The 25,050-nt window shown below is 42.6% G+C and overlaps 1 protein-coding gene across 19 annotated transcripts in view; it reads right to left on the bottom strand.

The window, feature by feature from the left end:
* dlg2 (discs, large homolog 2 (Drosophila)) overlaps positions 1–25,050 on the bottom strand; it is a 193,767-nt gene that overhangs the window by 148,259 nt on the left and 20,458 nt on the right. For 16 of the 19 annotated variants that reach the window (XM_057320912.1, XM_057320911.1, XM_057320920.1 and 13 more), the window contains exon 4: positions 22,723–22,788. In XM_057320912.1, coding sequence (XP_057176895.1) covers positions 22,723–22,788 — 66 coding nt within the window. Of the gene's footprint in view, positions 1–13,277; positions 13,613–16,320; positions 16,434–22,722; positions 22,789–25,050 lie in introns of those variants that run through there. The other 3 variants (XM_057320925.1, XM_057320934.1, XM_057320930.1) reach the window with 2 other exon arrangements.

The raw sequence follows: 25,050 nt of genomic DNA, 5'->3' as shown, positions 1-25,050 counted from the left end.
GTAATAAGTAAAGTGAAAGTTGTATGTGGACCCGCCCAGAGGCGCATTTTCTACTAATGCGCTCTTTTTTAAAGAGTAAGTAGCATGAGATCATGAAAATTACATTTCATGCAGTGTGTTATGTTGCCGTGTATGAAAGTAAGCTGTCTGCCAAGTTGTAAGTCCGAAGGTGAATAAATAACAAAGTTATTGGCTTGTAAAAATGGGAGTCGACTCTGAATCATGCAAACAAGACATGAGCTAGTCCGAGTCTCTAACCGGCGCGTATCTACGTCACTACACATAGTCCCCGCCTACGTTTTGCTGGTACTGCTGCTAAAACTTCACTACTAGTCTCCTCCCCCAAAACACTGTCGCTCGTTCGTGATGCGTGTGTATCATGTCTAGAACCTGTGTTCTACGTTGTGAAACTAAGTCCGTCTTATTTCAACTACCAAAGGAAGAACTTCTGAGGGAACAATGGTTACAATTCATTTTTCAAACGATACCAAAGGAGTTTAACCCCAGGGTTTTACTGTGCGCGCGTCATTTCACCAAAGATTGCTTCAATAATCATGGCACGTTCACTGCAGGATATGTGAAACGACCATCTTGAAAGCCCCCTTGAAAGAGGGGGCAATACCAACCTTATTTGGACCTGTTAGCTCCACCGAATCACAACCTGTAAGTGTGAATATTTATTTTTGTCTTAACTTCAAGAAATATTTGTGTACCTTATGTCTGTGTTTAAAGTGAAAGTGAAGTGAAAGTGACCTATTAGTCAGATATGGTGACCCATACCCGAAATGTGACCTCTGCATTTAACCCATCCAGAGAGTAGTGAACACACGCACAGCAAGTGGTGAACACACGTACACCCGGAGCAGTGGGCAGCTATCACTGCAGCACCCAGGGAGCAAGTAGGGGTAAGGTGCCTTGCTCAGGGGCACCTCAGTCGTTACCCGCCGGCCCTGGGAATCGAACCGGCAACCTTCTGGTCACGACTGCCCACAATGCATATTAGCTAATGCATATAACGCTATCATTATCATGTACTGTTATTTTTTGGGTATTACAGTTTGTTTATCTTGCTATTAACTCAGCTAATTTAATTGTTCAATCTATTAACTCTCAAAGTATTTATTTCAAAAACTGAGTCGAGTACTATCTGTATTGTAATAACATCTGAAGATACGAACACCGTACACTGTATGCCGTGTCAACTAGTCCAATTATAATACTGTTACAAGAGAATTGTAAATGTCCTTTTTCTTACTGGCATCTGCAGAAGGATCAATTTATTTTCCAAATACTTTCAACGTTTATGAACTTAATAGAATGTTTTATGAAATTATTTTTATGACATACAACCACCTGTAAACCGTAATCCAGTAATGATGGTAGGCGTTCCATTTGCGACACATGATGAACGCGTTTTACCAATCACAACATACTACACCATCTGACCAATCACATGACACTAGGCTAGCTGATAGGAGGGGACTAGACGGATTTATCGCGGAACAAATCATTTGAGAGTCAGACAAGAAGTATGGTAAGAATAACTTCCTATTATTACGACATATTAGTGTTTTTACACCTTGTATGTACATAAACTTGTTGTTGGACACTCCATAAACCAAAGTAGGACCTTAAAAATCATATGCTACTTACTCTTTAAACAAAAAAATATTGCGCCATTGACTTTAGACTAGGTTTGAGTTGGTCTATGGCGCAGTCTATTTTCAGTTCCTCAAAATAGCAACGCGCCAACAATGCGCCTGAGCACACCTCTTTTTTAGACCAACATGCCCATGGGCGCACAAATGAGCGCAAATGCATTTGCTATTTAAAGAACGTGGCACAGGATGGGAAAATGAGAACTGCGTCGAGCGGAAACTAGCAAAAACACTTGCGCTGCGCCGGATGTACAATAGGGTCCTTATTCTTTATAATATTTTCATTCAAATCTTAAACTTAATCATAGTCAATTTTTTATAATGCATAATTTTCTACTTGTACATTACACATTTTTTTAATTGACTTTAATGTAAAATTAAATGTGTTACTTTATACATTGCAGGGTGGGTCTCCAACCTGTTACACGTGTGAAACTAAATATCAGATTAATGAGATTTATCACCTGAAGCTGAATAAGTAAGCTTTCCATTATCCACATTAGGACAACATTTGGCCTCCATACAACTATTTGAAAATCTGGAATAAAATAGTTGTCCAGCAGAGGCGCTGTAGCAGGCCGTTGCTAAGAAACAGGTTTGTTTTAACGGTCTCTATCTCTCCGTTGTGTAGAGTAGGTGACCCTTAAAGCGGAAATTCTTAGAAAAATCTATAATTTTGACCCATACAATGTATTGTTGGCTATTGCTAAAAATATACCTGTTCGATTTGTGGCTGGTTTTGTGGTCCAGGGCCAGGGACACCTATTTTACTCAAATCTATCATGTAGTAGGAACATTTTATGCATGATATTCCAAAACAATAATTGCCAACAGCGCCTATAATTATTGTCTGTGGCTTTTCATGACCCCCTGCTAGCAATTTATGTATTTAATTTTTGTGTTTGGCCTTGCCTCTTGAAATATTAAGGTGGTACATCGTCAATTCCAAGGGAAGGATTAGGGGGGTTCTCAGAGAAGCAGGGAAGCTTTTCTGGAACCTGAACTCAGCAATTTTGCAAAGCTGCCCACCCTGATCTATAAACCATAACCATGACCCATTAACCTCAAGTGTTAAGTACATTAACCTTAATTAAATTATGAATTAATGTAATATAAAGAATAATACAAAGACTGATGGTGATACAATCTGAAGAGAAAAAACCTTTGCAATGTACAAAAAAGTGCAGTGATGCAATTAGAGGGTAAAACTGTATCACTTTAATATATACCATGTATACTGGTATCCATCAAAGTGGTATTTTTATGGGAGTGGATCTCAAACTTGTTCGTTGTAAGGATCCCTTTGTGTAGAGTGCATCGCTTCGTGCCCCTTCCCCCCAATTTATAATCTTAAATTTATATTTTTTATTAAACCAAAAACATATTAATTTATACAATACTGGAACATCAATTCTTTTGGTTGGTGGTCTTATTTTTCTGATGTTTGATTGCATACATTTCTATATTTCATAAAATGCCACAAAATTTGTACCCACCCACCCGGATCCATCTTGGGGGCCCCCAGTTTGAGAACCACTGTTTTAGGGTACAAATCCCAAACAAAGATGGTAGTGTAATAGAACCACAAAAGACTGTAAGAACCAAAAAAATCTGTAAGGACCACAAAAAGGTTTCACTGGTTCACTTTGTGCTGTTGAAATAACTCTTAAGGTCTAAAGGTCATATTTTACTCATGACCAACAGTAGACCAAGAAAAAATCCATTATGACATTGCATAACCTTCTAGGCGAAGCAGTCACCCTCTCCTAATACTTCTGTCACATGATCATGAGCCTGTATTAACCAATGCTTAAACTAACCACTTCAAATCTAAAAAAGAAAAACTAAAAGAAAATGCTAAAAATGACAAAGGTAAACAACAAAAGATGCTGATTCAGGAATACACCTTACTGAGCAAAATCGCAGTGATCAAATAACAAAGGATGATAAAATGCTCCAGTATAAGGCTGTGTTCACATTTGACTTCTTTTTTGACAATAAAAAGTTTACAATGGTGCTTTTTTAGTACAAAAGTAATTTGCAGCATTGGGGTTACAAATAGCAGCTGTCAATGACTTCGGAGGCAGCGTTTGCACGAAGGCAGCTCAGAGAAACAGATTCAGACAAGCTTCATAGGCAGCGTAACGGAAGTCTATTTGAATTATAAACATAGATCGTCTTTGCAATAACCAATCACATATTTAAAAACTACAATACTAATTTCTCGTTAGAAATGCAATCAAAGGTTATTGAAAGTGAAAATTAAACTTACATTTATACAAAACTATGCTCCAACCGGCATTTGAGCCCCCATTTTATTTTTTGAGCTTGATCCTGCTCAACCAATCACCTTCCTTGCATGTTGCATGGAAAAGACAGGTCTCGATACTCGCTTGTCATTGGTTAACTGTGGAAAAAAAGGTACTTGACGTAGGGCATTTTTTTTTCAGAAAAGTTGAACTTTTTTCAACTACAAAAGACTCTCTGAGGCTGCAGAAAAAGATGCCGGCGCTGATGATTAAAAAAGCACTCAGGACTTTTTTGAAAACACGGTTTACTCCATAGGATTATAATATAAAACAGACGCTACCAGCTTCAAAATCTAAGTCAAATCTGAACATAGTGTGGCGAGTCCCCCATTGCACAATCAACGTCGCCATGGAAACGCCGGCAATCAGAGACACACACCTGCCGGTCGTCAGCACCTGTTCCCAATACACGAAGAGGCATAAAAGCCAGGGAACAGGAGAAGAGGGTGAGATACAACTCGACATGAATCGACTGCTAACATTGTGTGTTTTCTCCCCTCGTAGAGACCGATGGCTGACGACCGGACATATTCCACGAGCACCCCGGGAACTCACGAACACAAGGGACGGAACACGGAAGCACCAAATTCTTGGACACACATTTCATGTTTGTTGCACTGTCCACTAATAAATCACCCTCTGGGGCTTTTGTGAAACTCGTCTGTGTCCGTATCGTTGCTTTCCTCGCCACAGTTGGTGGAGAATGCGGGCAATGTAAACAAGCAACGATACGGCAGTATTTCACTTTCCCCTTTGTTTGTTTTGTTTTTTGGCAGTACCCGGAAGTCACGCTCTCTCTCTCTCCCGCCTAGGCGATCGTGATGGAAGAGATTATTCGCCGGCTAACGGAGCTCACCGCTCGACAGATGCAGTTCTCTGAGCAGCTCTCCCGAAGACAGGACGCAACGGAGCAAATGATAGTGGCGACCGCGGCAGCGCGAATCCCATTACCGGACGCACGGTCGACAGCCCACTTCCATCTCACCAAGCTCAGCGATCAGGATGACGTAGAGGCCTACCTCCACATCTTTGAGGTCATCGCCACCCGGGAAGCCTGGGACAAGTCGGAATGGGCCCGGATACTGGCGCCTTTTCTCACCGGCGAAGCCCAACGGGCGTACTACTCCCTCCAAGCTCCGGCCAGTGAGGACTATGAGGCGCTCAAGAGAGAAATCCTTGCTCGAGTTGGATTGTCCCCAGTGACCGCGGCACAACAGTTCCAGGAGTGGATGTACAACGAGGCTGCGCCTATCCGAGCCCAAGTAGCCCAGTTGACACGCTTGACCCACCTCTGGCTGCTAACCGGGGAGCCTACAGCCTCCCAAGTCGCTGAGAAGGTGATGCTCGACCGTCTCCTGCGAGCGCTGCCCCGGCGCCTCCGGGGACCTGTGAGTATGCGTAACCCTTCCTCCCTCAGAGAACTTGTCGAGTCGGTCGAGTTGGCGGAGGCGTCCATTGCTCGCGATGCTGGAGAGAGAGCGATGACACAGCCCCGGAGGGTGAACCGGCCATGGCGGCCACCGGAGGGCACCTCTCAGCCAGTAGGCAGACCAGCTGTTTCCTCTCTCCAGGACGAGCCAATGCCGACGGAACCCACACCTGCAGCACCCCGGGCTTGGCTCGCCGGCTGTGGCGTACATCGGAGGATTCCCTCCGGAGCCCCAGAAAGGAGGATCAGGTTAGACGGCCAAGCGGTCACAGCAGTGCTGGATTCGGGGAGTTCGGTGACACTGGTGCAATCTTCAATCATCCGACCCCGACATCGAGGGAAGATCATGATCCCCATCACCTGTGTCCATGGAGACACCCGCAGCGTACCGGCCAGGCGAGTCACCATCTCTGCGGGACCAGGAGCCTGGCCACTGGAAGTGGGGATCGTGGAGGACCTCCCCGTACCAGTATTACTCGGGAGAGACTGGCCGGGTTTTGACCAGCTGCTGACAGCCTCGAGAGAACCGGCTGAGAGAGGAAACGGCCGCCGACGACGGAGACCGGCCCAGCCAAGGAACCCCCGACCCGTCATGCTGGCCACCGATAGCGAGAGAGAGGGTGAGTGCCGATCATCTTCCTCTAATCTTTTCAATGATCTATTCCAACAGATAACTACCGGAGGATCATTCGGAAGAGAACAGAGAGAGGACGAGCGGTTAAAGAACTGTTGGGGCCAAGTGCGGATCGTAGAGGAGGACGTCCGCCAGCCAGCCCCACACCCCACCCCTCACTTCGTTGTCAAGAACGGTCTGCTTTACTGCGTTGCCCAGAGGCGGGGGGAGGAAAAACTGCTACTGGTAGTTCCACAGCGAAAGACAACCACCATTTTGGAACTGGCCCACACCCACCCAATGGCAGGACACCTGGGAGCCGCCAATACTGCACAGCGAATTCGAGACCGTTTTCACTGGCCAGGACTCGAAGCCCAAGTGAAGCGATACTGCCAGAGCTGTCCCACCTGCCAGCGGACGTCCCCAAACCGGCCTCCCCCTAGCCCTCTCATTCCCCTTCCCATCATAGAGGTGCCCTTCAACCGCATTGGGATGGATCTGGTAGGACCGTTGCCGAAGTCTGCCCGGGGCCACGAACACATCTTGGTCATCGTAGATTACGCCACGAGGTATCCTGAGGCACTACCCCTGCGGAAGGCCACTTCGAAGAACATCGCTAAGGAACTATTTCTCTTGTTCAGCCGAGTGGGAATCCCCTCAGAGATCCTGACTGACCAGGGGACACCGTTTATGTCCCGGCTGATGACCGACCTCTGTCACCTCCTCAAGGTGAAGCAACTTAAGACATCAGTCTACCATCCCCAAACCGATGGACTGGTCGAAAGGTTTAATCAAACTTTGAAGAGGATGCTGAGACGTGTGGTGACAGAGGATGGGCGCGACTGGGACTTAATGCTGCCGTACGTGCTCTTTGGCGTCCGAGAGGTTCCCCAGGCCTCCACCGGATTCACGCCATTTGAACTTCTTTTCGGCAGACAACCCAGGGGTCTGTTAGATGTGGCTCGAGAGGCCTGGGAACAACAGCCGGCTCCCCATCGAAGCGTCATCGAACACGTGCGGGAGATGAGGGACAGGATCGATCGAGTGATGCCCCTGGTACGGGAACATCTGGCCGAAGCCCAGCGCGCCCAAAGACGGCTGTATGACCGGCCCGCCCAACCTCGGGAGTTTCACCCAGGAGACCGGGTGTTGATCCTCACGCCAACAGCCACCTCCAAATTCCTGGCAGCCTGGAAAGGACCATGTACCATCATTGAGAAGGTAGGGCCGGTCAACTACCGGGTCCGCCAGCCGGGACGACGCCGGGAGGAACAGCTGTATCATGTCAACCTGCTAAAAAAATGGATCGCCCCACCGGAGCAAATGGCTGCCTTCGCCGACAAGGAACCTCCAGTGGTCCAGATGGGAGAACAGCTGTCCCCCGTGCAGAGGACGGAGCTTGATTCCCTGGTCAGTCAGTTCCGTGACGTCTTTTGCGATAAGCCCGGGCAGACCAGGATCATATACCACGAAATCCGTACGCCACCAGGCGTTGTGGTCCGGCAACACCCCTACCGGGTCCCGGAAACTCGTCGACTGGCTATAGAGGAAGAGATCGCCAGGATGAGGAAACTACAGGTCATAGAACCCTCCCGTAGCCCATGGTCCAGCCCCATCGTCATGGTTCCTAAGCCGGACGGCACTCTCCGCTTCTGCAATGACTTCCGGAAGCTGAACGAGGTGTCCAGCTTCGACGGGTACCCCATGCCCCGAGTGGATGAGCTCTTGGATAGGCTGGGTAGGGCCCGCTTCATATCCACGCTGGACTTGACAAAAGGATACTGGCAGGTCCCCCTGAGCCCGGAATCCCAAGAAAAGACTGCCTTCAGCACACCGTCGGGCCATTGGCAATACCGGGTGCTGCCGTTCGGGCTCCATGGGGCGCCTGCCACGTTCCAAAGGATGATGGACATCCTCCTGCGGCCACATCAGGAATACGCAGCGGCCTATATTGATGATTTAGTCATCCACTCGGAGAGCTGGGGAGAACATCTTGATAGATTGCGGAGAGTGCTCAGGGACCTTAGGAAAGCAGGACTAACGGCGAACCCAAAGAAGTGCCAGCTGGGTCTCGCCGAGGCACAGTACCTGGGATTCCGGATTGGCAGAGGTCTGATACACCCCCAGAGCAAGAAGGTGGATGCCATCCGGAATGCGCCAAAACCCGCCAACAAAACCCAGGTACGTGCCTTCTTGGGGCTGGCAGGCTACTATAGGTGTTTCATTCCGAATTTCTCTTCTCTAGCCAGTCCCCTGACCGACCTGACCAAAAAGGGGCAGCCCGAAAAGACGAAGTGGACCCCAGAGACAGAGACCGCCTTTCAGAGGCTGAAGCAAGCACTATCGTCCTCCCCGGTGCTGCACGCCCCAGACTTCGGCTGCCCCTTCATCCTCCAGACGGATGCTTCCGACACCGGCCTGGGTGCAGTTCTCTCCCAGATCCAGGAGGGAGAGGAGCACCCGGTCGTATTCATCAGCCGGAAGCTCACCCCTGCCGAGTCCCGATATGCCACGGTGGAAAAGGAGGCCCTGGCCATAAAGTGGGCAGTCCTGGAGCTCCGCTACTACCTGCTTGGATGGAGTTTCTCCCTGGTCACCGATCACGCCCCCCTACAATGGATGTCCAAAGCGAAGGAGACCAATGCACGAGTGACCAGGTGGTTCCTAGCGCTCCAGGACTTCCACTTTAAGGTAGTTCATCGGCCCGGGACCGCCCACGGCAATGCCGACGGTCTGTCGAGGATGTGGTCAGGTTGGACATCTAGGTCAGGGACATCCCCCCCTCCTCCCCGACTTACAAATCGTCGGACAGGACCCGCCACCGTACCCGGACGATGCTTTGGGGGGGGAGTGTGGCGAGTCCCCCATTGCACAATCAACGTCGCCATGGAAACGCCGGCAATCAGAGACACACACCTGCCGGTCGTCAGCACCTGTTCCCAATACACGAAGAGGCATAAAAGCCAGGGAACAGGAGAACAACATGAACAACTCCACATGAATCGACTGCTAACGTTGTGTGTTTTCTCCCCTCGTAGAGACTGACGGCTGACGACCGGACATATTCCACGAGCACCCCGGGAACTCACGAACACAAGGGACGGAACACGGAAGCACCACATTCTTGGACACACATTTCATGTTTGTTGCACTGTCCACTAATAAATCACCCTCTGGGGCTTTTGTGAAACTCGTCTGTGTCCGTATCGTTGCTTTCCTCGCCACAATAGCCTAACACCTCAAAGCACGTGGGCAGTGCCCGAATGTAGATCTGACACCTCCGCTGAATGAATGAACAGAACTGCAGACGTATTTAACTCCGTCTAAATGTGAGACAAAGTGGCCTTGTAGGGATATTAAAAAAATCAATGAGTGTAGCCTACGCAGGTGAACCCTGAAACCCACACGGTCCAGGGGAGGAGAGGGAGGAGGGTGAGAATGAAGTGATGCCCTGCTGGGGTGGAGGCAGAGATTATCATTATATCACCCTTGACCACAACTAAAAACAGTTGCTCTGTGGGGTGAAACACACATGTATACAGTGCAGCGTCTCTTTTCGACGTGTGTGGGATGATATTCTCCCATCCATAACCTACTGAGCACATCCCGCAAACTATTACGTAACATTAACTACTCAGAAGAGAGTGGAGGCAGTTGCAGAGAAAGAGAGAGAAAGAAAGAGAGTAAAAGATGGGCAGATGTACCGTTGCATACATATGCGGAGGGAGGGGGTGGAGGACATTGGAGGCTCTTGTACACTTCACCGTAACTTAAAATAGAAAGAACTCACACGAAATATTTACAGCCAGAGCGCAAAAAAAGCTGACAACAGCATCGCTGAAGGAAAGACGTCCTGCGGTAAAGCACAATAACTGTAAACGTGTAGAATATAATTACTTCTTGCGAGGGAGGAAACTCTCCATAAGATCATTTTGACTCTACGGGTGTCTCTCTTGCTGTGATATAATGACAAGCTTATGACTTTCTTGATCTGCATTTTTTTTCTGTCAATCAAATTTGAACATTTATGCTGATTGTAGTTTTAGTTGTACTTCTACCCCATCATTTCTTGTTCTTTCTTATCATTGAAAGAAAAAAAGGGACATGCATGGGGCAGCAAAATAAAAAAACTGTCAAGAAATCTCCAGGTTTCCCCAAAAGAATGAACAATAGGATAATGAAAGAAGATACACGTTTGTGTAAATGAAATACAGGTCCTGTAGTATTTTTGATTTAGGTGATTTTTATGAATTGTGAAAATGTTATGAAATTGTGTGTGTGTGTGTGTGTGTGTGTGTGTGCGTGCTTGCGTGTGTGTGTGTGCGTGCGTGCGTGTTTATATCCCGGTGGGGACCTAAACCTGAGTGCACACCAATGCATGGGGACTCGTGTCACTGTGGGCTTATAAAAAAAGCTTATAAATTGTACAAAACCATATTTTTTAAAAATCTAAAAATGCAAAAAGTTTTCTATGATCTTTAGGTTTAGGGGTAGGGTTAGGGGTAGGGGATAGAATATACAGTTTGTACAGTATAAAAAACATTACGCCTATGGACTGTTCCCACGGAGATAATAAATCAGACATGTGTGTGTGTGTGTGTGTGTGTGTGTGTGCGTGCGTGCGTGCGTGCGTGCGTGCGTGCGTGCGTGCGTGCGTGTGTGTGTGTGTGTGCGTGCGTGTGTGTGTCCTTTTCTTTTCAAGATAATATGAAGAGTTTGGTTCCAAACTGAGATAAGTTTAAAAAAAAATTTAAATCATGTTTTTTTATTGTGCATTCCAAATAATATCAATCAAACTGCAGTTGGTTTGTTTTGATGTAAGCCATAATAACAAAAAAATACAGCTAACTAACACAATAAAACACAATAAAACATGATAACATAATAAGAAACATGATTTTTGATTTTTTTTAAATGGAGTTATCTCATTTTGTAACCAAAATCTTCATATATACTATCCACTTTTTTCTCCAGATGGAGAGTTTTCCCCTATGAGCCCTTAACTAAGCTTCCCAGGGTGCCACCGATCGGCCAGACCTCAGTCAACAGCATCATTATGGGTAAATTGCTACAAAACAGGATGAAGCTCCTTTTACCACAAAGTGTCTTTCTTAAACAAGTCAAGTGTTTAACTGAGTTGTGGATGGCTTCTGGACTTTGTGTTTGTTAAGGTTACATTGGATCAATGACTTGGGGCTGTATAAGTCTAAGGCCAATAGTTTTTTGTATGTTTTTGTATTGTACAAATAAAATTCTGTCATCCTTCACTCTTGTCATTTCAAACCTGTATAATTTTCTTTCTTCCGCAGAACACGAAAGAAAATATTTTGAAGAAAGTTGGTAATCAAACAACGGCGGCACCCATTCACTTCTATTGTACGGACAATACATTAGCAATGCACCAATGCGAGTAAATGGGTGCTGCTGTTGTTCGGTTAATGACATTCTTCAAAATATCTTCTTTTGTGTTCTGCAGATGAAAGAAAGCAATACATGTTTGAAATGACAAGAGATTTTTTCATTTTTTGGTGAACTATCACTTTAATAACTAAAATCAAGGTTCATTTCTAAAGTAAACTTTGATGCAACTGTACTAAAACATCTGGTTCATTAAGGCATGGATTTACAACATCCAACTCAGGTAGAAACTCAAAAAAAAATTTAATATCTGGGTAACAGTATTTCCATAATAGTTCAGAAAATCTCAAACAAATTTAGAGTATTTAGAATATTTGAGAGGGTTACTGCATCATCAAAGCACTGCATGTATCCAAAACACAAATAAATGATGCATGCAGTCTGCCAATGAGGTGAGCACACCCTTAATATTTCCAGTAGGCCACAGCGGAGTACAAACAGATTTTACTGGCATTCTGAGCATCATATTTCCTGATCCACACAAGCCCAGTAGCTTAGGACTGCATAAATCGTTCTACTACTATTTTTGATCATACTACAGTTCAAAAGTAACAAAAATCACTTACATCAAGTTAGTAAGTAATTCAATGATTCATTAATTCTGTAATACAAATTTAGTATGCAATAAGCCTGTCCAACAACAGAATGACCTTTCCAACAACAAAGGTTAAAAAGTACCATGGTCACCACGGCAACATTTTTGACCATTTTAAAATTAACACGGTATTACTATGATATTTTGTGAAGTATCTCGGAGTACCATATAAAGTATAAATGAATATGGTACATCTGTAATACTGTATATCAGCGCACTATGGGATTATCATATGTAGTATGGTACTGTCATAACATTTTTTCAGATGCATGAGGAAATAACTAAAGAACATTAATGTTAATGAAGCTCAGCTTTTTTGGTTAGGGCTCTGTACAAGAACAAAACATATGAAACCAATGAGCATTTTAAAAGCTGCAGCATTAAAGAACTGTCCATTCAACTGTAGAAGATCCACATTTGGAATTCACTGCACAGCGTCGTGCTGCCTGCATTACAGTCACAAGAGCACCTCCAATATACAGTTAACAAAGCATGCAAAATAAACATTAATATTTCACCTCACAGAACGCTGAACTGCAGAGGCACTGATTGTGAATGAGAGGTACAGTAGCTACCCACACAGCAGGTACAGTATATGCCTATCTCCTTCGCTCGTTCATTCAGACTAGAATAATCTAGTATGCATACCCACGGAGAACATTAAACAGAGCAGGAACCCGAGATCAAATTGTCTATTCTGTAAATTTAGAAGCTTCTAAACAGAGCAGCTCGGCTCCTGTGATATAAACTCAATTAGCTCAAGCAGACCTGGCAGACTGGCAGTAGGCTACTCAACCCTTTAATGCCAATAAAAAAGAGCTCCTCGCCCAGATACCTGCACCAGCAAAGGCGGGAAAATCCGATAAAACCCTGGTTTGTTGATGGACTGGCCATCAATAATGTATTTCAGCACTGCTGTGCTTCCAGTCGAGAAGATGAGCTAAAAGGTTTGTTGCCTATAGAGAGGCTTGCTGTGCGTGAGACCCTTTCAAGTTTCTGACAAGTTTACGCCACAAAGCCACAAGCCTGGGAATAAGTTGTTCGATGCAAACTGGCCAATTCAAATACGTACAAACAAAACACTGTTTCACATTTTCCCCTCTCAATTAAAAATAAGGGATATTAACATACAACACATATAATGATACCCTCAGTAACTCCACAGCCGACACATGTGCACAAAAACACACAAAAGATGCTTCTTCCGTTCCTTTCTCTTTCGCTCCTCTCGTCCCTCTCACGCTTCGCTTCTTACCTTAGTTGTGACAATACACAGGCAATCCATCCTGAGCCATACAGCTCAAATCAGTTTTCCCTTCATCAGCACCACATTACCAGAGTAAAATATAGAGACAGATTCAAAGAGAGAGGAAGACTAAGGCACGGCTTGAGCTAACGCTGACAGAGACGAGGGTCCTCTCCGCGCGCAAGCATGGTCTTGCGGTAGTCCTACAGCGCGGCGCCTGTTAGCGCTATCCGCTGCTCAGCCGCATGGCTCGGGCTCAGACTGCTGCTGCTGAAATCACAGAGCATCCCACCTCCTCTGGATCTCACGGCACACGCACACAGAGAACAGACACGCGCTGCTCTCCCCGCTCAGACTGAAACCAGCACTTCCCACTCTAGCCCACCGCATCTACATTGAAGATACAGTAATAGCTGTTGTATTGTGCGTTTGCATGTTTTCTTATTTTGATAATTCATTGCATTTTTGGTTGTCTGAGGCAGAGATAAGCCGATTCCAAGGGGGAATTAAAATGTAGGAATTATTCTTGGGCTCTACTGGGCAGTTTGAAGGGTTTAAGAGAGGAACATGAGTAAGCATTTTTTTTGAGTAGCTGTATACAATATTGTAGGAAACTCTTTTATTACAATCCTTAAATATCAATGTGAAATCAAAACGGACCCTTAATATTTTAAGCTTTCTTTGGTGTGCACAAAGTTTCTCTCTCTCCACAATTATTCAAAAAACACTTTTCCTGAACTACATTGAAAGTCTTGTTTGTAGTTTTGAGTTATCTTCTTGATCTTATTTTTTAACCACATGGGTCAGTTGTGGTAAGCAGTAGTCAATTTTCATAATCCAGTCAAATCCCATTGCAGTGTTGGGTGAATTACTCTGAAAAAGTAATTAATTACTAGTTACTAATTACATATTCAATAGTGTAATTAGATTACAAATTACTCTCTCCAAAAAGTATTTAGTTACTTATTACTAATTAATTTCTATATCCTATATCAACCTTGATTAGTTAAGTGATTCAAGAATAGACATGAAACGGCTCTTTTAATTCATTCAAATAAATAATATTAAACTACATAAAGTACTCTTATTAACTGACCAAAGTATTACAAATGTGAGAATTATACATTAAAGCACGGATTTTAAAGTTAGACTTTGAATTTTGATGTCAATTCCACTATTTCACACACATATATTACACAAAGTATTTAGTTTAATTACATCAAAAGTAACTGTAATTAAATTACAGAAAAAACAAGAGTAATCCCTTACTTTACTTTTTCAAGGGGAAAGTAGGCTAATTAAATTACAGTAACTAATTACTTAGTAACTAGGTACACCCAACATTGGATAAAAATTAGTACATCACCTACATTTTTTCTCATTTATTATTCAGTTTCGCTCTAAAAACCTAAGATTATGGAACTAGAATGGGTCACAAATTCTGTTTTATTATTGTATTCTACTTTTAAACTTTGTAAAGAAACCCTTGTTAAATGTCGATTAAATGATTAAATGAACACATCACTAATGGCAAAGCCTGTAAATTAACTAAATGTGTAAAATTCCATGGAAAAAAAGTAAAAAGAGAGTGATTTATTGAGCCCCAGACTCTCTTTCTCCCCACCCCATCTGGTAATATCACAGACTATCACAGTCTTTCTTCATCAAATTCTTTGTAAAGGGAAATCACTGTAGCTAAATAAAGAAGGTGATAATTCAGTATGTGTAGAGAGTCAATAGTGCATATTCAGCTCTTGGCCAAGTGAAGGTCTGTGAGGAAAAGAAATACTAGATCAGGTTGTGCAATAACTGATAAGAACTCATATTAAACTTCATTGTCATTGACACCCTTCCGGCAGATTGTCATAACTGAATATAAAAAGAGCATTCATTCTCTCAATCCAGCAGGTCACAGAGAGAAGAAAGAGTAGCAGTGCCTCACTAGATATCAGCAGATCAAGCCCGATGAATCACATAACATCTGTTCTTTATATTAAGACTGGTCATTTAAATGTATAAACAGATAGGATTGCTGCTTACGTAAAATATAAAACATATGATGATTATGTGCTGTTGTCAAATAAAGAAAACATAACCGCACAGCAGGGGTCATGGAGTATGGATTTGTCCCAAAAAATCTATAAACTTATTCCTTAAATCCCTTTACTCTAGAAAGCGCAATAACAATATAACACTCCTATACTCTTCCAAAAATAATTTCAGCCAATCCAAACCTGAACATAAATGCAATATAGTTTTACTATACATTTCTTAAATTGCATTAGTTTTAGAAAACACTACTTGGTCTGTTTCCTACCCATAGTTTGAATTGTTTTCAGTGAATCGTTGTAATAATGGCCATTTTTATAACATTAAAGGCCTTAACTGATAATGGGGGCACATTTGGATGAATTAAATTCTGTGATTTGCCAGGAAAGCAGAAATGAACTTGAACAACTAGTGAAGGTTTTTTCCAGTATGACAAAATATCCACACATGGTTTAAATATTAAGACCTCGTTGTTAGTGCTGTATCTGCAAAGCACTGTGTTATCTACAAACAAAGAAAAAAAAGTTTTTTCCTCACACACACACAAAACTAAAATGCAGCAATTACTCACAGTAAGAAGATTGAAGTTGGATCAACTTTATTTACTTAAAACGACAAACACACAGAAATACGACAAGGAAAACAACTAATCAAATTACCACGTGAGCATGAGCAAGCGAAAGAAACTCATTCTGACATACTAAACATGACAACAAAATCAACAACAGCAATGTAAACAAAACTGACAAACTCACAAACAATGCCACCATATTAATTATGTACTGTATGTCCCATTGCATGTTGGGAAAACAGGGAATGGGATCGATCCACAGAACTACAGTAAAGTAACTCAACCCATGATGATTTCAGTTCACCTAAATATCCACACATTGTTTAAATAATGAAGTTTTGTAGTTTATGCTCTATCCATACCAAAAAAATGGAGCATCTCCAATATCAGCAGCATTACCACCCAGACCTGGACTTCCTCTCGCAGTCTTACCTGTCGTCTGTACAACTGCTGCTCCTGAAACTCCTCACGAAACATAACCCTGATCACGGCTTTCATTCTGTAACCAACAGCACAATGGCCACCGCACAGACTACGTCTCTCTCACACACGCTAAGCTCTTCAGCAGACGGATCTCAAAGCGGCTTTGAGTGATCACGTTATGAGAGCGAGTGCTCTCAAACACTTTCCCACAGACGCATGGGAATCATTAAGAAATGGGGTCGGCAGGACGTTGAGACAGAAGGTCTTACGAGCAAACGTGAACTTGGCCGGTGAGCCATTGTTTTGATGCCAAGTTCTGCTTTGTTTTCTCCTTAAATGAACTCCTTGTGGATGACTAGCGCTCTAGCTTCTATGCTAACAACGTCAACGTCTGTTTCTACGAGAGAGGCTTACATTCACAAAATAGTTAGATTTGTTTTTAAGAGTACAGATGAAACTCTCGTTCATATCTGGATGGTTGTGAAAAATCTGGAAACTAAATGCAGTGTAGTTGTTAAAGAGATAGTTCTCCCTTATATGACCATAAAAAAAAACTTTTATGGTATCTCAATATTGGCAGATTGATTCAGTCAGAAATCATTTATTTATATAAACATTTATTTATCTATATATGAATTTAGGTTTGGATGTTTCTTGTAAAATTGTATAAAAAAACAGCAAATTCGATTATTGTTGAAGTACAGTTAGAGTTAAAAATAAACTTTAAAAAGATGGATTCATATAAATTGAATGGTTTCAAACAACAAAAAAACATTTTATTTTATTTTATATTAGTTGACTGAATCAACATAACTATTAAGGTACACCAATAATGAAAGAATGATGGTAATCGGACCCTGGCGGCACCCATTTACTTGCATTGGTTTTGAGTCCATACAATATAAGTTAATGTGTCCCGCCTTTGTTCGGTCACCAACATTCTTCAAAATATCTTCTTTTGTGTTTTGCAGAACAATAAAAGTCATAAAAGTTGGAAATGACAAGAGGGTGAGTAAATGATGACAGAATTTGCATTTTTGTGTGAACTATCTCTTAAATGACAGTGAAGATCATGAGTCACATTCACATAGATCTAATGTGATATTACTGTAATTTTGCCTCCAATTTAGCAGCAGACACCACTAGAAATAGATTCACAAACAAACAGCACCTGAGGCATGCAGCATTGGTGAGTGGAGTAAGTGACCAATTCCAGGCAGCACACCTGTGAGCAGTGCCACTCTCTCATGTGAACAGACCTGGGGCCTCATTTATAACCGTTGCATACGCAAAAAACATGCCCTGAAAGAGGCGTACGCCACTTCCCATGCAAAAGATGGGATTTATAAAAACAAACTTGACGGAAAAATGTGCGCACCTGCACGCAAACTCTGACCCATGCGTACGCACATTCTGGAGACAAATGGTGAGTTAGTGAACTTAGATTGCAGAAACTAAGATTGATATAAACGCTTATAAGCATTATGCCTCACACACATTTTATTTGACCTCATATCCGTTAAAAGATCCATATTATCACGAAGATTAAATCTGCAGTTATTTGCGCTTGAGTGATAATTGTTTCATGCACCTTCTTGTAAAATCAAACTCAAATCTTAAATAAAAATTCAATGTAAATATTTAATCAGCGCTGTCTCACCATCACACTATGAGCGCATGAGGAGGAGATGATCCGACTGAACAGGGACAGCATCAAATATGATAACTGCAGAACACAGGGTAAATAAATACTAAATATATTTTCCTTAAATACTGAGCATAATCATAGAATGTCAAAGTCTGGAAATACAGCCATTAAGCTCTCGCACAATCGTTTCTTTTTATGTTCTCGTTATCAGTCCTAACTATCATAACAAAACCGGAATGAAGAAACATTCGTCTTTTACAATGATGTCTTCAAATGTTATCTCAGGTGAAGGACACCACTAATGGGGTGTTAATGATCAGTCTAAATGCTGTAAACATTTAAATGCGGCAGAGACCTTCTTTGGCTTTAATATAATTGTAATTATTATTATTATTAATAATTATAACAATTATTAAGTTGGAAATCTCAGTGAATCTCATGTGTGGCCATTTGTGATTTCGTTGCGGAGATAAAGGATGGGATCGGGGTTTTACATCATTTTTTGTTATATTTCTATGGCATCTGATAGCGGTTTGACCAGGAAACGGTGTACGTCCATTATGGTGCGTGACGTCAGGCTTAACAAGCGGATTGGATGGCAGGTTTATTAATATACGAATCAGTATTCATGAGGTGCTTTGCATTGACTATTTATGGGTAAAAATGGGCGTGTACAGGGCGGGATATGAGGCTGATTCACGTACGCACACTTGCAGGTGATCTGTGATTTATAAAGCGAATATTGCTTACAGGTGTGCGTACGCACGGTTTTATAAATCGGATTATTTTTGGGCGTACGCTATTTTTGGTTTTCGGGCGCACGTACACTTTTAGTAAGGATCCTACGCACAGTTTTATAAATGAGACCCCTGGCATCTGGAGATGCCACCGGTAGTCTGGGCGTGCATATGTGTGTGTATGTATGAGCAAGGCCGAGGCGAGTTGAGCAGAGCGACGCAATAGATGCCCAAATGGCCAACTAGAGAAACAAAAGAGGAAGGAGGGGTCACAAATTCATTCAGCGTAAGTGAAAGCTCTCGGATCAGTCTGCCTGGAATCATTTGTGGACGTTTCATTAATCTGGCCTTTTCTGTTATTTCAACTATATTTAGGTTTTGTCTTTGTGTCCGCCTATAATTGGCTCTGCCCTCTTTTCAAATTCAGAAAAGCCACAAATGTCTCAAACACAGAGTCCTTGGTTTGGTCTTGAGAATATGTGGGTTACACATTACGCACATTGTCCATCTACGGGTTCGCTGTCTAACAAGCATGACTGAGCTCAAAATGACTCAAGGTCGGAACAATTACGTATTGTACCGGTCCATGCTGTTCTGTATGTGGTGCAGACTAAAGAATAAGAAAACAGGCTGAAATAGGTTTTCAATTGCTGTGCCTAGCAGATCACAGATTTTTGGAATATATATGTTTGTGCCCTTGTACGTTTGTTTCTCTCTGAGAACATCTGAGCTGGTTGAGTTAGACAGTGGTGGCAATTATCGGAGATCAACACGCCTCCAAGCTGTATTAGGGAAAAGGCAGAATCACACTTCGCACACACAAACACACACACACAGAGCTCAATCTTCGATTCTAGCCACCCACTAATAGTACGTGCAGACGAAATGTAGACAAAAGCCGCCAGGCCTGAGGCATCAATCTCATTTTAAAGCAGCAGCTTGGTGCAACACAGCAGACTTCCCGGAAACAAATAAACAAATTTTGGGAGGGAAATTGCACCGTATGTACGAGAGGAGATATTGTTTTCCAAAAATGGTCTGCATGTCATTTTTGAAGAAAGAAGGTCTTAAGGGAATGCATTTTTTGTCTGACAAAAATAAACTTTTTCGAGTTGACATTTACATTTACATTTAGTCATTTAGCAGACGCTTTTATCCAAAGCGACTTACAAGTTGGGTAAACAATGGAAGCAATTGGGTCAACATTAGGACAACAAAAAGCATAAGTGCAATAAAACATGTCTCACAAAGCTTACTACAGTGTACAGAGCTACGTTTTTTATATATACTGTATATAGATAGAGTAGAAAAGATATAGAAGTCAGAAATGATCGTCAGGTGCTGACGGAAGAGATGTGTTTTCAACCGATTCTTAAAGATGGCCACAGAATCTGCTGATCTTGTAGCAGAAGGCAGATCATTCCACAAATGTGGAACCAATCCAGAGAAGGTTTGTGAGAGCGATTTTTTACCTTTTGGGATGGCACCACAAGACGTCATTCGTTTGCAGAGCGTAAGGATCTGGTGGGAACAGACGTTTGCATTAGTGAATGAAGATAATAAGAGGGGGTGCCAAACCAGTGGGGGTGCCAAACCAGTGGTGGTCTTGTAGGCCAGGAGCAGAGTCTTGGATTTGATGCGAGCGACTATAGGGAGCCAATGTAACTTAATGAAGAGAGGAGTGACGTGTGCTCTCTTCCGTTCGTTGAAGACCACTATCTATTCTGGATCATCTGCAGAGGTTTTGTTGTGCAAGCAGGAAGTCCAGCTAGTAGCACATTGCAATAGTCCAGTCTGGACAGAACAAGAGCCTGTACTAGGACCTGCATAACATGCTCGGATAGGAAAGGTCTAATTTTCCTGATATTTTAGAGGATGAATCTACAGGACCGAGTGGTGCTGGCAACCTGATCTGTGAAGTTTAGCTGATCATCGATCACCACTCCCAGGTTTCTGGCCGTTCTGGAAGATGTTATGGTTGATGAGCCCAGTTGAATGGAGAAGTTGTGATGGATCTTAGGGTTGGACGGGATTATAAGCAGTTCTGTTTTTGCAAGGTTCAGCTGCAGGTGATGGTCATCCAGAGTGAAATGTCGCTCAGGCATGCTGAAATGCGTGCAGAAACAGTCAGATCGTCAGGCTGAAATGACAGGTGGAGTTGAGTATCATCCGCATAGCAGTGATAGGAAAAGCCATGTTTCCGAATGACAGAGCCAAGGGATGTCATGTATACAGAAAAGGGCAACGGCCCAAGCACTGAGCCCTGAGGCAACCCTGTATCGAGATGTTGGGACTCAGAGACCTCACCTCTCCAGGATACTCTAAATGACCTACCTGAGAGGTAAGACCTGAACCATTGTAGCACCATTCCGGAGACACCCATAGCCTTGAGGGTCGACAGGAGGATGTGGTGGTTAACGGTGTCAAAGGCAGCAGTAGGATCCAGTAGGATGAGTACAGATGAGTTCGAGGCGGCTCTTGCCAGTCTCAGGGCTTCAATGACAGAGAGCAGCGCAGTCTCAGTGGAATGACCGCTCTTGAAACCTGACTGGTGCTGTCCAGGAGGTTGTTCTGCGTGAGAAAGGAGGAGAGCTGGCTACATACAACACGCTCAAGAGTTTTAGCAATGAAGGGGAGGAGAGATACCGGTCTGTAGTTATCTAACAGTGCAGGATTAAGAGTGGGTTTCTTCAGTAGTGGGGTAATACGGGCTTCTTTGAAGACTGCAGGAAATGTACCAGTGGTGAGAGACAAGTTGATAATGTGGGTCAGAGTGGGAACAACCGATAGAGAGATGGCCTGGAGGAGATGAGTGGGGATGGGATCTAGCCGGCAGGTCGTTGGGTGGTTCGAAGACATGACCTTGGAAACATCATCTTCAGATAGAAGGGAGAAAGAGGGGAGCAAGCAAGTGTCGGGGGTTTGGGCATAATCAAGAGGTCGCGGCGCAGAGAACTGACGGCTGATGGTGGTAGTTTTCTTTACGAAGAAAGATGCAAAATCATCAGCTGTTAAGTCCAATGCAGGTGAGGGGGAACGCGGGCAAAGAAGAGCAGAGAAGGTTTTAAAGAGAGTACGAGACTCTTTTAGCATGGTAGTACTGAGTTTTCGTAAAGGAGACATCAGCAGAGAAAGAAGATTCTGGTTCCATAAACCAATGGTAAATGTAATTGAGGTAGTTGTGGCAGCTGAAAGAGTGCACAGATTATTAGCATTGCGTTGCCTTCTACGTGATACAGGAGATTTACGAGTTGTAGTGACAGTAGAAATTTGAAAATCCATGGTCAAGTGGGGAAACAAGGAATATACAAAACAAATGACAAGAAGAGAATAAATAAAGTACAATAGTCGAAGTGCAAAAACGTAATACTCAAGTGCCTTGTCTGTGTCCTTGCTCGGTGGAGTTGCACAGGTAGAGTCGATGGTCTTTACCTGTTGACAGATCCTAATTGGGAGTTCCTCTTTCTCTTAGTCATAATTAGAGTCCTGGTGGAGCTTGACGTTCCCATGCTAATAATGTGAGGTAATTAAGAAAGCTCTCTCTAATAACGCTGTCAGCATTCTGCTCTACTTCACAGATAACTTCAATATTGCGCCTAAACACTGCAGCATTTAAAGAGCATGACTCTGGCAATACCAAGATCATAGGTTCAAATCCCAGAGAATGTATACAATGCTAAAATGTACACACTGAATACATTTCATAACACAATATAGGTTTACATTTAGAAACCAAAACCATGTCCGCAGATATAACACCTATTTTAATAAGCTCATTGGGATTTATTTGTATGTTCTCCTATTGTGTTTGTTCAACTTTCTCTTTATGTTTCTGGTGGTCAGTCTCACAAGCAGCATCTCATTGGAGTTAGTCACACCCAATTATCTACATCATCACACGTGATAATCGTCCCTCAAAATTCATATCTACAACTAAAACCCAGCAGTTTTAGCATGCGGTACTTGTGCATGCTGTCTACACGCTGCCATATAAAGATCTGTGTAAAGAGAATGTGGGTTTCTCACCTCTGCATTGGTGCTTTCTGCTGCTGGTTCCTCCACTGTCAGCTCCATGTGTCTTTCTTCTCTCAGCTGCAAACAAAAGGAGAAATGCACTTTAAGCAATCATTCACATCTCCAACAGCACGGGCAACTGCAATGTCTTCATTAATTGAAACAAAATGTAGATAAAATCTAACGAAATGATTACATAACAGTTACGTTTTATCTACTTATTTCATTGGAAAATTAGCATTCTAAGAGTGACAATGTTTTTTTATAACAGCACATTTTTCAGCATTCGTTGCTTGGTAACATTCAAACTTATAGTTATGTTTTTATGGATGTATTTTTGTTGATGGAGACAACAGTGACATGCTATATTTCCTGAAATGCAAATGAAACAATATTAGCTACTTATTTCTGTAATATGAAAGCAATATCACACACACAATTGAACTGTTTTACTCAATACAGATCTTAGGATATTCATTCTTGAGCATCAACATCTTTATCTGGCTATGATATGATTATTTTAGTCAAATTAAACTCTTTTCAAACTTGTTCACGCTGTGCACATACAACATATGTATCTAATATTACTTGGTATTCATTTAATGAGCGTTTTACATTTGAAGCCGAGAAATAATGTAATCTGCATAAAAAAAAATCTTTCCACAAATAATGCATAATGTATAAGGCAGGCAGAGAGGCCCAGTCTAAAATTCACAAACACAACCGTTATATAACAGAGTGCTATAAAATCCAACCATTCCAGCAGACACACTCACAAACAGACAAGCACACTAGAACAACTATTCATGGTGCTTCTTGTCATTATGAGCTGTACACCACTTTGTATTTTATTGTACTTTAACATTCATGCCTTTAGCAGATGCTCTTATTCAAAGCGTCTGTACATTTAAAGTATTCATTTTATCAATATGTGCATTCCAAGCCTTCCTCATTTTGCCTAGTGAGTTTGCCATGCTCTTATTGACCACATTCCAATCATCCAATCAGATGTGAGGGATGAGTTTAGTTCACCCAAAAATGAAAGCAAGGACGGATTTACTGATGGTGAATATCCCTTTTTATCATGATACGCTGACACATTGGACACACAGAGCCAGCATCCCCCTAGTGGCAGGATGCAAAATTTGGGTTTCCATTGAAAGCTACTGCACATGCACTGATACAAACAATAATACACACTTTTAACTTTTAAGATAAAATATTACACAATACAAAAAAACAATCTACTGCAGACATATAACATTAACATTAGGTTGGTGATCACTTAACTTAATAGAACAAGGCTTCTACAGTAAATGTTTGTATAATGCGCAGATACTCTGCAACTTCCAAGCAATAAGAATCGTCCGAGCCACTTTTCGACGCACTATAATCTCATTTACTCCGAAAACTGGAGGCTTTATTCATGCAAAGACTCCAGTAGTATTTTATCAGTAGGTGTTTGATTGACATGTTTTGTGCCGTGTTTTATTGTGAGAAGTGTTGTTTCAGCGTTCCCATGCCGCGCTGCAGAGTTCACCCGCATCTGAGAACACAATAGCGCTGTCCACACGCACTGTTAAGTCATTTGTATTCTTCACATATCTACCACTTCATTTATTGCCTTTAATTATACTGTCACAGACCTTACTACTAGACTTATCACAGCAGAGACCGGACAAAGCCTTAAACACGCACACACACACGCACACACACACACACACACACACACACACACGCGCACACACACACACACACACACACACAGGGTGCTGCATTTTAGAGACAAACAGGACAGATAAATCACAAAGATCTTTCTAATATATCTATCGTCTCTCCTTGACAGCAAGGAGATAAGATAGAAAACAAATGGAGACGTCTGCTTACATCTCATGCATTTCAGAATTTGCTCCTGAACCAATACCCTGGAATCTCAAGCGTACCTCCATTTAAGCAACAGAAGGGATCTCAACAACGTCTCAAACTGTGCTCAGATTTGTCGAGACACCCAACTTTTAAAAGAAACATCTAAGACAAAGTTGATGAACAAGACTCAACCTGTGTGAGCTATACATTTTTTTATTATGGCTCTGCCTCACTAATATCACCTTTAGATGTGTTGTACAGAGATTTAAATAGATATGCACCGAAAATGTTCGGCCGAAAATAGCAAGATGGAATATGTGAAATGGCCGAATAAATGTTACCGAACATGACTCGTGATACGATCAAGCAACATTGCGACCACCGCAGAGAGAGAGAGAGAGAGAGAGAGAGAGAGAGAGAAAGAGAGAGAGAGAGAGAGAGAGAGAGAGAGAGAGAGAGAGAGAGAAAGAGAGA

This window comes from Triplophysa rosa, linkage group LG22 (assembly GCF_024868665.1).
Source record: "Triplophysa rosa linkage group LG22, Trosa_1v2, whole genome shotgun sequence".
Taxonomy (NCBI): Eukaryota; Metazoa; Chordata; class Actinopteri; order Cypriniformes; family Nemacheilidae; genus Triplophysa; species Triplophysa rosa.
This window is presented reverse-complemented; position numbering and strand designations above follow the sequence as displayed.